At 37.4% G+C, this 14,363-nt stretch overlaps 1 protein-coding gene across 5 annotated transcripts in view; it reads left to right on the top strand.

Moving 5' to 3' along the window:
- AP3B1 (adaptor related protein complex 3 subunit beta 1) overlaps nucleotides 1-14,363 on the top strand; it is a 161,988-nt gene that overhangs the window by 25,401 nt on the left and 122,224 nt on the right. For all 5 annotated transcript variants that reach the window (XM_040579493.1, XM_040579495.1, XM_040579494.1 and 2 more), the window contains exons 4-6: nucleotides 821-916; nucleotides 3,223-3,383; nucleotides 8,612-8,678. In XM_040579493.1, coding sequence (XP_040435427.1) covers nucleotides 821-916; nucleotides 3,223-3,383; nucleotides 8,612-8,678 — 324 coding nt within the window. The remainder of the gene's footprint in view (nucleotides 1-820; nucleotides 917-3,222; nucleotides 3,384-8,611; nucleotides 8,679-14,363) is intronic.

Below are 14,363 nucleotides of genomic sequence, written 5' to 3'. Positions count from 1 at the left end.
TCGGTTGCCACAGGTCAACTTCTTAGATGATTCAATTCTTTATTTACTAGTTGTCATGGTTTAACCCTGGCTGGTAATTAAGTACCATGCAGCTGCTTGCTCAGTCCCCCTCACCCAGAGGGATGGGGAGGAGAGTTGGAAAGGAATGTAAAACTCGAGGGTTGAGATAAGAATAATTTAATAATTGAAATAGAATAAAAATGAAAAAACAAGAATAACAATGGTGACAGTTAACAGTTATAATGAAAAGGGGGAGGGAAAGGATAAAATCCAGAGGGAAGGGAAGAAACACGAGGTGCACAATGCAAGTGTTCACCACCCATCGACCGATGCCCAGCCAGTCCCCGAGCAACAATATGCCTGCCCCAGCCAACCCCCCAGGTATATATACCAGGCATGGTATGGAACACCTCTGTGGCTAGTTCTGGTCAGCTGACCTGGCTGTGTCCCCTCCCAGTTCCTTGTGCCCCTCCAGCCCTCTCACTGGTAGGGCATGAGGAACTGAAAAGTCTCATGTCAAAGCCAACACACACCACCACACTAGGTTCTAAGAAGATAATTAACCCAGCTGAAACCAGGACACTAGTTGATAATGTAAAGCAGTACTTTGTTACTAGGCTTCATCTGACTGTATTATTAATTAGTTTCTATTAAAAGAATTACAGTAAATAAGACATTTGAGAAGCATGTGAGTGCTCCAGTGATATATTAGCTCTTCCTTCAAAGAAGAAAGTGTTCATGAAAACATACCATCTAGGACTTAGTTATATGGAATTTTTTAGAAATTTGATAATGATGTTTACTGTGTTTTTCTTTTCAGATAAAAAAGCTTGTTTATGTTTATCTGATGCGTTACGCAGAGGAGCAGCAAGATCTAGCATTGTTGTCCATCAGTACTTTCCAACGTGCTTTAAAAGTGAGTGACTACTAAACAATATTTCATAGAGAGTTCTGAGCTATTAACACATAATAACAATATTTCTGTAAATGTAGTCTGGTAAACTAAAGCATGTCAATATCTGCATCTGATAAAGCAATTTAAAGTTATGTCATTGAGAAACTTTTTTGTGCTGCTTCAAACCTTGTCAAGCAACTAAGCCTGTATGAAGTAAAATCATGTCACTAAAGAAAAGAAGCAGATTGGTGCTCTGAAATTCCATGCCCAACATTTAGTTTCTGTCATGCCTTTTCTCTTTCCAAGGTAGTTTATATATGTAGAAAGAAGACCCTGCTATTACCCTGGACCACTTATATTCCTTTAGTTTGTGTAAAAGATCTTTGTGTGTTAACAGAGAATTGGAACATAAGGAAGATAGTCGTACCTAAACTAACATATTGCATGTGTTGCATGTTCTACATTTTATTAAAAGCACTGAAGAAATAGCATTTTGTACTGTTTCATTTCAATTTCGGATCACAATGGGGAATGGGATTAGACAACAAAGATTAGGATTGCCTTTGAAGTGTGACTGTGGAGGAAGGAAAGATTAAGTGTCTACCCTTAAATCTGACTAGTTTTTATAAGAGACGGTTGGGTTTTTTCTTTTTTCTGTACTCTTGTAAGGTTGCTCTAGGTTCATAATTAATTTCTGTCATGTCACTGATGCAGACCTTGCATCTTGTTGGAAAATGCTGCAAGCAGAGCACCAGATGTGCACCTATAGGAGCATCTCAAAACTGACTAGTGAGGTTTCTGCCCCTTTGCTTCCAGCTTTTATCTCAATGTCATGTGTGCTACCTTTACTATCTGTGACTGCCATGTAAAGCTAAAATTCAAATTACTTTGTATCCTATGTTTTTAATGAGATACATGTACAGTAAACACTTCTCATGGCATAATTTTAGTGGGAGCAAAAGGACAGGGGTTAACTCAGATGTTGTGGCTGTGAGTAGCTCAGAAGTGGTGGGTGGCAGGGAGGTAGGCTCCAAGCAAGCTGGGATTTTCAGCGGCTAAGGAAATTACCAAGCCTGCTATGGAGGATGGGCAAATGTAATTAATTCTCTTTGTTCATATTTTTTGTAGTATTTTGTTCCTGTTTTTATAAAAAATATTATAATCCAGTTTTATATGTGGAGATTTTTTCTCCCTCTTTCTAAAATAACTTTTTAAGGTATTTTAAACTTGTGTGATTGGAGATGAGCTTTGCAAACTCTGGTAAGATTAACTTGGTTTTGCGGAACCTGTCAGACTAAGTGCTTTCACCATCCAGATACTGCTCAGCAGTTGCTAAGAGGTAGGAATTTTGAGAGCTTAGGTGAACTGATCATTAAGTAATACCAGTCTGAAACCCCATGTTGGCAACTCTCAGTCCTTGGGAGAAATGTTCTTTGGGAAGTGCTCTTTTGGCAGATAGTACACTGAATTAATGCTGCTGCAATTCCAGTTTGCTAGACTTCAGAGCATTTAGCAACATTTTTCCCGTGTGTCCTGAGCCCATGATTGACAGGTGAAGTTTACAGAACAGTTCCCCTAGGCACAGATGTTTTGTGCTACTATTGGGTGCCCAAGCTAACCCTAGCATTATAAAAGGGGAGCAGGGACTGGGATGACAGAGGGGAGAGTAGGAAGTACAAGAAAGTTTACATTTAGTTTAATGTTTTGATGTACTCTCAAGAAAAATAAATTGTTACAAGGCTTCAGTTTATATATTGCAGTAAAGTGTAAAATGGAGATGTCAAGAACTTGAGTGGGAGTGTCGCAACTGAGAACCACATTTTCATGTCACAGTTCTTATATTTAATATATAAATACATATATTCAGAAATATAAAATTAAAATGTATATTATCTACAATAATATAAACATAAAAGATTAAATATGAAAAATAATTAATAAAACTGAACTAGGTGTATTTTTCAGACTAACTGAATTCCACTTGGGTTACAGAAAATGTTTCAGATCATTAAGTAAAATACTAGTCTATTTTTATCCATCATTCCCATATCTTGCTTGGGAAAGTAAATTACATTAATGTTTTCCTTTGCCAAATTTTCATGTTTCAGTGTTTTCTTTCTTACTTTCTTTTACCTTTTTGGGGTTGGTTTAAAGTTTGTGTGAAGTTTGGCATATTTTTTTATTAGTGTGGCCTTAGATGGCAAGCCTGACTAATAGTCAGATGTATGTATTTTAATGTGCAGCCACTAATTAGTGTAACCTCTGCAGGGAATTTAATGATGCAGCTCTGCACTATCTTACTTTATTTCTCCCCTCCCATTCTTTAGGATCCTAATCAGCTAATCCGTGCAAGTGCTTTAAGAGTTTTATCCAGTATCCGTGTCCCAATTATTGTTCCCATTATGATGCTTGCTATTAAGGAAGCCTCTTCTGATTTATCTCCTTATGTAAGGAAGAATGCAGCCCATGCAATCCAAAAACTGTACAGGTAAGTGATTCTGACAAATACTGAAAAGCAATTTTAAGGTAGTTGTGGACTATGTTTGTTAAGACTACTGGAGGGGTTGGCATGTCTCAGATATATCTGATCAGTTTCTTAAAAAGTATAAATTGTGAGTAGACATTCCCTCACTCAGCTGATTTGGGTGGAATTCAGGCAAGTTGCTTGCTACAGTAACAGCATAACTATGAAGAGACACAAAAAGTAACTGATACACTATGTTTTGCTTTTAATATACTACTTATTGTCATCTGTGTAGCAACTATTTTGAAGATTTCTGGGTTTTGCATCTGTATCTTCATCCTGAAGGCATTTGCAGTAGTATGCTGTACAGATGACGAATAGGAACTTGTCGAAGTTTTATCTGTGCAGATCCAAATCTTCCTGTTCCCTCGTCAGAAATTGTTGCCGTGGAAATGTTCTTAGGAAGTGGTGGGTACTGGTTTACACAGGTGGGGACAACAGAACCTGCACCTTTCCAAAACAGTAATTTATTCTACTACTTCCTGTTTATTTTGCCTGTGCCAAGAAGAGGAAGGTGAGAGGTGTTATGCATTCTGAATCAGGTAGCCTGAGTCTGCTGCAGTTCTGTGCTCCTTCAGACCAACTGGTAGTGGGGCTGAACATGTATTTCTAATGGGCATATACACACATACAACACACGTGCACGCAGCCAGCTATGCAGATCAGCACAGACAGAAAAAAGCATTCATGCAGACAAAATAAACACCAGTAGCCTTATCGTATTGCATGCTCTGGCTGATAAGGCCCATTAGTGGACCTGTATAGGTAGGTACAAAACGGATCCCCCAGTAATGATCCTAGATGCTCAGTCTTTCTAGTAACTGATCTTGGTTCTCCAATTGCTGGCACTGGCACCTACAAGCACACGATGCTTGCAACCCCACTGCACTTGCTGTTACAGATGCCTTCAGTCAGACATATAGAGGGCCCCGCCCTTTCACTCAAACACTATGAATCTCACAGTAGCTGGATTAGACACTCAAGACTATGCAGTAACTGGCACATATATCCCCTTGTCTCCGGTTGTCTCCCACTGGGTAGAAAGAATGAGGGAAGAGAAACAGAGAGACTGAGATGCACAAATGGGTATCTCAGTTAACCTCCAGACCTTATAGTCCATGCGGTAGTTGATGTGGATGTCTGGATCCTTCTGGTACCAGAGTCTCCAGTGGTCTCACTCAAGAGACACACACGCACGTGTCCCCACTTTGGTAGCTGGCTTCCCAAACCACCTGGTCTGGCTTGATACTCTCTAGCAATCACACGCTGACATACCTACTTGCTCCAGTTGCTGGTACTGCAGTTATATGGGTCCCTGTAACCCATGGCCTGACCAGTTGCTGGAGCTTAGACCTCCATATCACACATGCACACAGAACAGAGACTGCTTCACCCAGGAAAAATGAGAACAGAACAGGTGGTAGTCGTCAGGTGCAGAGTATGGTCAAAGAAGCAGGCCAGACAGCAAAACATTTACATACGACCCGCTCCTTTTATGCACCTATCCCTCTATTTTCCTGTGCTTTTTTATCCCAAAATCATCTGGTTCCCTCCCTTGCCCTGTCTTTCATTTCTCCCATGGTAAGTCTTGTACAATCCCAAAATGTTCTTTTTGGTATTGCATAGTAAGTCTCATAGCCCTGTAGCTAGTAACACCCCTAAGTCTGAAAGGTTGTTTGGAGAGCCTCTCTCAGTCATTATAGTTTATCTCAGGGCAGGCTTTTTTGTGTCAGCGTTCCAAGAACCTGAGCAAGGACTCCTTTGTTGTGTTTTTTTTCAGATGAGCTGAGTGCTCTCATGTGATGGCCCTGGGAGTAGCTGGGTCAAGATGTTATTGGAGGTTCCCCCCTGTGTGCAGACCATCTTTTATCATGTAACCCAACAAGAGGGAATGGATTTTAATCCATTAAATTTTCTTCAGCTATTGGAATAGTTTGGGTTTTGTTAGCATCTGGTTCTAGCACGCAACAGATTTTTTTTGGCCTGAATTTTTTCTCCATACACAGAATGTCCTTTGACTTCTTGATAGTATCAAAACTATTTGGAGGAGTTCATCAGTAGTGGTCTGTTAAGTGTCAGCAAGGCACAGCAGTATCTGAACAGCAGGCTATTCCATGGAATTTTAACTTAAATTGATGCTTCTATTTCATCTCTTCATGACAGGCAAAAATTATTTTACTAGTTCTGATTAAAGAGCTTATTAGTGATTGGTGTAAAACTGGAACATGCTGAAACCTAGCTTGATTATTGAGAGACCTTTTCTCTGTCTTTCCTCCAATCTCCAGATATGATTGCATCTATAAATAAAACTTACAGCTTTTATCTCTAGTTCATATGGTATCCTGTGCTTATATGATATTAGTGGCAAGATTTTGAAGTCATCCTTGCAAATACAATAAAAAGGTATTTTTTCATGGTGAAAAGTACAGCAGCTTAATCTGGAGTAGCTGGCCTCGCTCCCTTCTAGCTTCTATGAATTCCTGACTGGTGGTAAAATGGACATCTAGCTCACATAGCAAAGGAAAACTAATGAAACTGCAGCTCTGTGTTTAGAGGGCCTGTACGTTCTTCACAAGTTTTTGCTTCATGCAGACATCCTAGTTGTCATAATGCAAGTTTTCAAACTGCTGTAGCTGCAAATTCCGCCTTACCTGAACTAGAATAAGCTTCATGGTTACTTGTGAGTGAGGTTGTAACTAACAGTTCTGTCCATGGTAGCAGGATTTGGGAACTGCGTGTAGAAAGCAGAAAACTTCTATTGTCGAGTTTTCATAATATACTTGTACAAATGCCCTATCTGATAGCACTGGTTTACCTCAGGATACAGGGAGAGAGTATAGTTTTCTGAATCACTTGAAGTAGCAGCAGTACTGGTAACTAGTGAAGGGGCTATCAAATGAACCTGTGCACAGGCAGGCCCAGTTGGCATGCCTTCAAATAAAAGTCTGTAACAGGCAGTCTCAGCAGATATTTCGACAAGGGTCACAACTTGTAGCTTTGCAACTCACTGATACAGATCATATACTAGTGGCAGGGCTGGGTTTTGGCCTATTTAATGAGCAGGTAATTTCAGAAGACTCACTCTGAAGTTGATGAAAACCAGAATTCTGGAGGAGATGGGTTTTTGATGTGAAGATCAGTCAACATCTAATTACTCAGTCTTCTGCAAGCATTTGAGTAAGAAGAAATAACAGTTTATTCTGATAGTGCCTGTATGCTCTAGTTACTTTCTGGTTTCCATGACTTCCTTACCTGTTTGATAGTCCTGTAGTTCAGTTAGTGCTCCAGTCAGACTTCTGAATGCAGGTTCAGTACTCTAGTCTTCCTTGCATTTAGTGTCATGGTGTTTGAATGGATGTCTGACCTAAAGAACTTGTTCATTAGTGGTTCATTAATTCTAAGAGCAGGAAGCTTACATATCAAACAAAAGATTTCAGGCATAGTATGGACGATACAATCAACGTTACCAGGTATATTGGAGAAATTTTATCATTGAAAGTGTCAGACCTCTTGCTTATTTCACATAGAGTGCATTTCAAAGCTATTAGTATCTTCTGTCTAACAGTAGAAAATGCTGCCATGTACTTGCACCCGCTTGCAACAAGATTTGGAAAAGGGCTTTTTAAGTCCCATCAGTAGTATTAACAGATTCCATACTATTACTAGTAGATACCATAGTGGGAGCTTATCACTCTGAGCTCTTCAGCCTGTTCTTTTATTTTCTCTCCAAGAATGCTGCCTTCCTTATCTAAAACATCAGAAAAGAGGAGTGGGAGGAATGTGAACTTGGTTATCAAAGCCCTTACTGAAGATTTTCTTGATCATATAACAAAATTGGCATTTTTCAAAGCTTCTGAGTAATAAATACTCACCCCTGTCTCTCTTTTTCAAAACTGGTATAAAATTCAATTTGAAATAAGTCCTATTAGAAAGACTTTTTGCTTTTCCTGTGAAGGTTTTGGTCCTTAGCAGAAGATCCAGTAAATCTATTTTGACAAAAATAGAAGTTGAAACAAAACGTGATTGTGGAAGTACTTTTGGAACACTGATGTTGCTTTGCTGCTGCTGGTGGCTTCTAATGAAGTCTTGATATCCATTTAGTATGTTCTAGTATTGCTAGGAATTAGAGCCTTAGTGAGGTGGTGTGCAGATAGATACTCACTTTGTGAATCTATAGCTGGAAAGGATACACTGTGCATTAGGGCAGTTCATCACTCAGCATTAAAACTGAAACTTATTAATGGCCAAGTAATTCCTTACCTGTAATTGTATCCACACTGAAGTGGCTTTTCAAAGGCATAGGGCTACACATCTGTATGGATCTTTGCACCTACTATACTACACTTCTGTATTTTCTTCTGCCTTGGCTCTGAATTATTCCATGCCTCTTAGATCCATAATGGAGAAGCAGCTGGAATGAAAAATTGGTCCTTTACTTACCTAAGAAGCAAGTTTTGCAATAATGCGTACCTTCTGGTAATTTTTTCTCTGCTTTTTTGAATGTGAAAATTATGAGACAAAGATTTTTGTTTGCAACCATTTGTTTTTCCTTTGTTTTCCCTATTTATATAGGACTTCAAGTAGTCTTTTTCATCAGCTTGCACACCAACTTTATGTAGGTACACTTGAATACAGTGTCCAAGTTTTTGAGTTCCCATACTTCTGACTAAAATTAGTGAAGTTAACAAAGTGTTTTACTTGAAGCATTATATTGATAATTAGATAATAAAGGTATGATTAGTTCTGCTTTGGCCTAATGTTCATTCGCTGCTGAATTCATTCATGCTGAAATTCCTTTCTACAAAAGCATGAGATCCTTGTGACTTAACATCTGAAGCTCAGTCAAATTCTCCCTAATGGGCTGGCCTGTCTTAATGTTTCTTAAATTGTAAAATTTTTATGAGTTTAGGTATTAATATTCTTATGGAACACACATAAGTGGTATAATATAAAGATAATCTTTATTATTTAATTTTATACTCATTCAATTCAGTTCTGTGTTCCATTATTAATTTTACTTTCAGTCAAGTTCTTTTATAAGCAGTTCTTTGGGATACTTGATTTTTTCTAGAAGTGGTTTTGTCAATGTACTTGGTTCCCAGCTTGCGTCTAAAGGTCAACAAACCTAACTTCTTTTGATTTTGGATATGTCTGACCAAACGAGTAAAAATAATTTTTATTTTTCCTTTTAGTCTTGATCCAGAGCAAAAGGACATGTTAATTGAAGTGATAGAAAAGTTGTTGAAGGATAGAAGTACGGTAAGAAACAATATGCTATTACATATGTGTATAATTTTTAGAGTTTACTCCTGAGGCTGTCATTCAGCAGTACATCATACACTTTCCTGACCATTTCTGATGTGATTTTATATGTTTTTAGATGGAATTATCATTGTGTATTTGTGCTTTATGCTATGACTGTAATAGTGACCATCTCCTTTAATGGCTTCTATTTTTACTTGCATCATGGGTATTCTTAATCTGGTTTTGTTAATATGGTTTATGTATGCTTCTTTAAACTTAATTTTGATAAAGTTATACAAATATATGAATTGCTGTACAGTTATCTATGTATAAATACTTTTACATTGGGAAGTCAGCTAGGTACACCAATTTGTTTGCGGTACTGTAAGAGTAAGTTACTTCTGTATGATGCACAGTATGCCTGTTGGTGTCAGCCTGCCCTGTAGTGTGTACATGTGTTAAACAATGATAATTGCTGTGCACTTGTTTGTTCTTGCAAATATCCTCACTTGCAATCTGTTAAATAAAACCAATGCCCTTGGACAATTTCTGTAAATTTAACACTTGTATCTTGGTTCCCCTATATAGATACGAATTTTCTGTATGAACTCCTGGGTGTCTCACAATGGTCACGCACCTTATTTTTATTCCTGTACCCTACAAATAAGTTTTCCAAGTCTAAGCCAGAAGGGTAATGAAGCAAAGAGTGAAAGACAGAATTAAAATACAAAACAGAGTTTTGTAAATTAAAACTCTTGTATTATTCTTTTTCAGATTACTACTTTAGGGAATGTAATCTTTTTGAGTAAATGGAAGTATTACTAGGTACCAAATAGTGTGTTGCTTCCTCTCCTGTTTGCCGAGTGTTTTTGTAACACACAGGAGTATGTTGTCTGTTGTTCTAATACAGTCCAGGTGTTCAGGACATAAATGGTACTGTTCTCTAAAACACATCTTGCAACTTCCACTGAAGGGTTACTGAAGGAGAAGTCAGGGCTTCAATACCTCAGCAGACAGTAAATCAGTCAGTTAGTTCCTTGACTGCATCCAGGCTTAACCTGTACTCATTTGTCAGAGGCCTTTGTGCTTCTGTGGAGTTGCCCCTCCCCACTGTTGTTTTTGTGTATTTTCTTTTCGTGGTTCATGCTCTTGGTGTGCGTGTAGTCTGTGAATGTGAGATTAGATTCTTTATACCTGTGGAGGCATAGAGGCATGAGAAGCCATCTCTGTTTCTTTTTATTGCTCATGACAGGAAAATAAAATATTGGAGTTCTCACTCTGTTTCTGGGTCCTTATTGCTTATGGTAAATGGCAGGTTATCCAACTACTAGTCATTTACAACTTACTCTTAAGAAAATGTTAAAGGAAGAAAGTACAGAGTAAGTTTGGACCACCTTTTTCCCCAGCACACTAATCCTGGCATTTGGAGTTACTTGTAAGAGGATTAATGCTCATTGCTTAGTATGTGCCACAATTGCAGTGCGTCTGTGACTCTGAATAATGGACATTGTATTTATGAAGATATCAGCTGAAGCAATGGTCAAAGTTATGCTGTTTTGTTAGCACATTAGAAGCTAAGAATGATGGTCTAGAACTGGGTCTTCTTGGGCCTCTTTGGAGACATAATATGGTTAACTGCAACTTTTTCCTCCCTCTGATTCCTCTTGGTCTGTTCCCTAGCAAGATCTGATTCCAGCCTGAGTTGAAACATCCCAGCTTGAGAAGTTTTATTTTTTTCAGGAAGCAACATGAAGAATTATTATTCTGAAAAGGAATCATACAAAGCTCTCTTCAGGACTCTCTAAATCAAACCTGAGAATTGATACCTGCTCTTTCACCCCAGACTCCACAGCTGTTTGTGATCTAAAGTGGATTGATCTCTCTTTAATCCTTAATAGCTTTGGGAGGACAGAAAAGCTTCTAGCACAGAAAAGCTTCACCTTAAGTAGTTACCTATTGTTGTGTTCCACTGAATGTTTCCAGAAAGCCTCCACACTTAGTGACAGACAGCACGTAGCACAGAAGTGTTTTATTAGCAGGTAACTCCAATCTGAATAAATTTATTCTTTGCTTCTAATTGGAGAACACAGCAATTTTCTCACAGTGGGAGAAATGGACTGCTGTGTATAGCTACTTTTAGCTTTTAAAATGGGAGGAGATGCAGGTTTGTGAGTGGTGGCCCTTAGGTACAGGTGTGTACATATGTAGCCTATAAAGAATTAGGTTGGCTACTTTTTAAGGCTTATTTAAACTCCTCTTGGGAAACTTTTATTAATTTGAAACACCTTTTTGTGTTCTGTAAGGGAAGCTTAATTTAATACACTTAGCATAAAAGAAAAAGTTCCTACATGCATAAAGACAGAAGTTTTTAGGAAGTATTTTGCAGTCTTTGTGAAGAAAGTGAAGTCGGATTTGTTGCCACAGGAATTCTAGAAATGTTCTAAAACTTGGACATAGCAGCGTTCTGTCATAACTTTATGAAGTGCGTGTGTTTGATTAATGGTATTTCTCAGGTTTTTGCAGCTCCCATTGCTTGTTTGACAGTCAGATAACCTGAAATTTGTAGGGTGATAATGTGGAACTCGGACAGCACAGAAGCTGTTCCCTTGTATCAATGCTGGTTGTCATCTCCTGATAGTTTTAAGCTAACATCAGCACATCAATTTGTTGGGAAAGTGATGGTGTCTTCATTAAGTAACATCTTTACCAGAGTGGGAGCATCTTAGTGACTTTGGGAATTGTTGAACATCAGTCGTTCTCCTTTTTTTCTTTTGATGGAATTTTCAAGTTACTTCTGGCAATTCTGTGTACCTAATGCCTGATAATCCTCAGACAAGCCATAACGCATTGTAGGTAATAACTGGATGTGGGAAAATCCACCTTGTGATTTTTTTTTTGGTTTTTTTGTTCTTATTCCATTTGTTTTAGACTTGTTTGAAAGTAGAGTATAATTATTAACATTAATGATGTATATAACAGCTGAATGTTGTTCAAGTGATGTTTGAGACTTTGCTTTAATAAAATCTAAACTTGTACTCATAATTTGATTATTTTCTATAACCATTTATACCATGCAGGGTTTTTGAAATTTACTGACATAATCTCTTCATTAAAGCGAGACAGAATAGCTACTAAGTGCAGATGCCTCTAAATTTACATAAACCAGATTTTTTTTTCAGAGAGAACATGCTATTGTGGATTATTAATGCAGTTTGTATTGCACAGAAAAGGCTCAATGTATTTAAGTTAGTCCAAGTCATTTTATATTTGAAATAGCAAAAAACTGGATGGAATTTTTGCTGCAGTAAAATTAAGCCATTTTATCAGACTGTATAAAATGTGTTCATTTTTTAGGTCTCAATCAGTAGTAAATTTTAATATAAGCTGTGGTAAGCAAAACTTAAAATAAGATGAGATCTAACCTTAACCCAGCACTTCATTAAAATTTCTGGTGAGATAAATGAAAGATCGCTGTAGTCCTTAAGTGACTTAACATGAAGATTCAATTAAAAGCTAAGCCCTCAGTTAATCTAAGATGCAAAATTATCAAGTGCAAACCATCATTAACATACCCTCAAGGGTAGCTAACTGGGAATTAGAATGTATCAACAAAGCTCTGATTTTGTGCCAGTGTATTCAATTCTTAAACAGGTAAGATGTTTACAAGTATTTTTATTATAGAGACTTCAGAAACTTCTGGTTATGTTTTTACCCTTGCTTTACAGAAGAAAGTACCTCAGACTTTGAAAAGCAGATACAAGAACATGAATCCCTGCTCCTTCTATTTTGCTAGTAATTCTAGATAATTAAGCAGCTGACATGATTTTATGTAGAAATGAAGATTAGAGCATGTGTGTATTTTATGCTAAAATTATTTTCTCAGAAAGTAATACAGCTAGTCATGTAGTCATGTGTGAAGGTATAATTGGGTGTTTTAGAGGAAACTAGTTTCCTTTTTCTTTTTGGTTGATTCTCTATCACTTCACTCTTAATTCTATTTTTTCCATTCACTTAATGAGCCTGATGATCTAGCTTTGGGGCATAGAGTTCGAGGCAGGATTTGTTGCTTGTGTTGCTTTTGGCATACTGTGAAGGACTCTAGAACTGCATTGTGTGCCCTGTGTATTTTACAATTCTCGGTGTAAACAATAAAAATAAAGTTCATTAAACCTGAGTTACAATGGTTAAAAAGAAACAAAATCCATGTTGATATTGAAAAGGAATAATGTCCAGTGTCCAAACCTGTGGAGTGAAAAGAACTTGGGACTTGCATTCTTCAGTCCACACTAAAGTATCACAAAGTGTATCTAAAAAGAGAAGGCAGATTGTTGACTTCTAGCTGGGATGGAGTTTTATGGGTGCTGGACATGCTAAAAATGTCCAAATTTATTGCAGGTTTCAGTCTTTAACGTTGATCTGGTTTTATTTTGTTTGGCCAGATACCTCTGTCATAAGGAAGGTTTATGATGTTTGTGTGGAAATATAAATGCATGTGATGCATGATAAAATGAGTTTTATTCAGCCCCATCCAGAGAACTGGGTTAGTAAGTGGCCACATATATTTTGTGCTATATAGCAGTTGCTATTACAGTTCCCTTTCTGGGACCAGGTAGTATACAGGGTGCAGCACTGCTATTGAACTCAGAATCTAAGACAGAAGAACGTTAGAGGGAAATTTCAAAACATGTTGGCCAGACTTGCAGATGCTCGTTGATGCCCCGGTATGTACTCCTGCTGTTGTGTTCCCAGAAACCTCTGTTGTGAAGTCATATAGGAAGGGGTAGATAAAAGTTTTGGGTGAAGAGTGACAATAAATTAGCTTATTGCATGGAATCTATTTATTACTAGTTAAGACTTAAACTCCTTGCTAAAGGCTAAATTTTTCTTTAGCCTCTGATTATTCTCATTAAAGGAAAAAATATTATTTATTTTAATCACATTAAACTGCTTCTGATATTTTAATAACTCGTTATTCTGTTCTGGTGCAATTATTTACTCTGAAGTATAACAGATGCAACTTCATATCTGTTTTATTTTGAGGATAAAGACTTTATACAAATGCGTGAGTACTGAGATTTCTTTTGCTGACTGCATGGTTATTAGATGAAGTACAGATTCTTGTAAAGCGAGACCTCTTTGATTAAAAAATGATCTTAGGAATTGGTGATGGCTTTGCAATGAGGTTCATGATCTTTTAATCTAAGTGTAATTGGGTACGATGGAGAAAGAAAGCTGGGCTTGCTACTTTCCAACAATAGGCTTCTGTTAATATTTTAGTTTAGAACCCAAATGTGTGAATAAGACAATGTTTTCTTAACTTATTGATTTAATGTTGGTAAAAAGCTTCACTTTTGTGGAAAAAAATTACTGAGTTTGTGCAGATGTTTTATTGTGATAGATCTATTATCCAGCTATTAGAAGATAAATGACTGATCTTTTCCAGTTTCCTTGCCTCCAGAAAATTGAAATAAGAACAGGAATATCATTTGGGCTGTATGATTAGGGCAGGTGGGGTGGCCATTAATTTAAAGGAGAGGAATCTTGGCAGCATAGGCCAACTTGCACTGTATTATCAATCAAACCTTGATACACTTCTTGTGATGACCCAGCACTCTCAGGTTTTTGCAGCGTTAATTAGAATTCATGACAAAATAGATGCAAGGAAACATTTTGTACCCTTCATAATTTTATAGAAAATTT

Source organism: Falco naumanni, chromosome Z (assembly GCF_017639655.2).
Source record: "Falco naumanni isolate bFalNau1 chromosome Z, bFalNau1.pat, whole genome shotgun sequence".
NCBI lineage: Eukaryota > Metazoa > Chordata > Aves > Falconiformes > Falconidae > Falco > Falco naumanni.
This window is presented reverse-complemented; position numbering and strand designations above follow the sequence as displayed.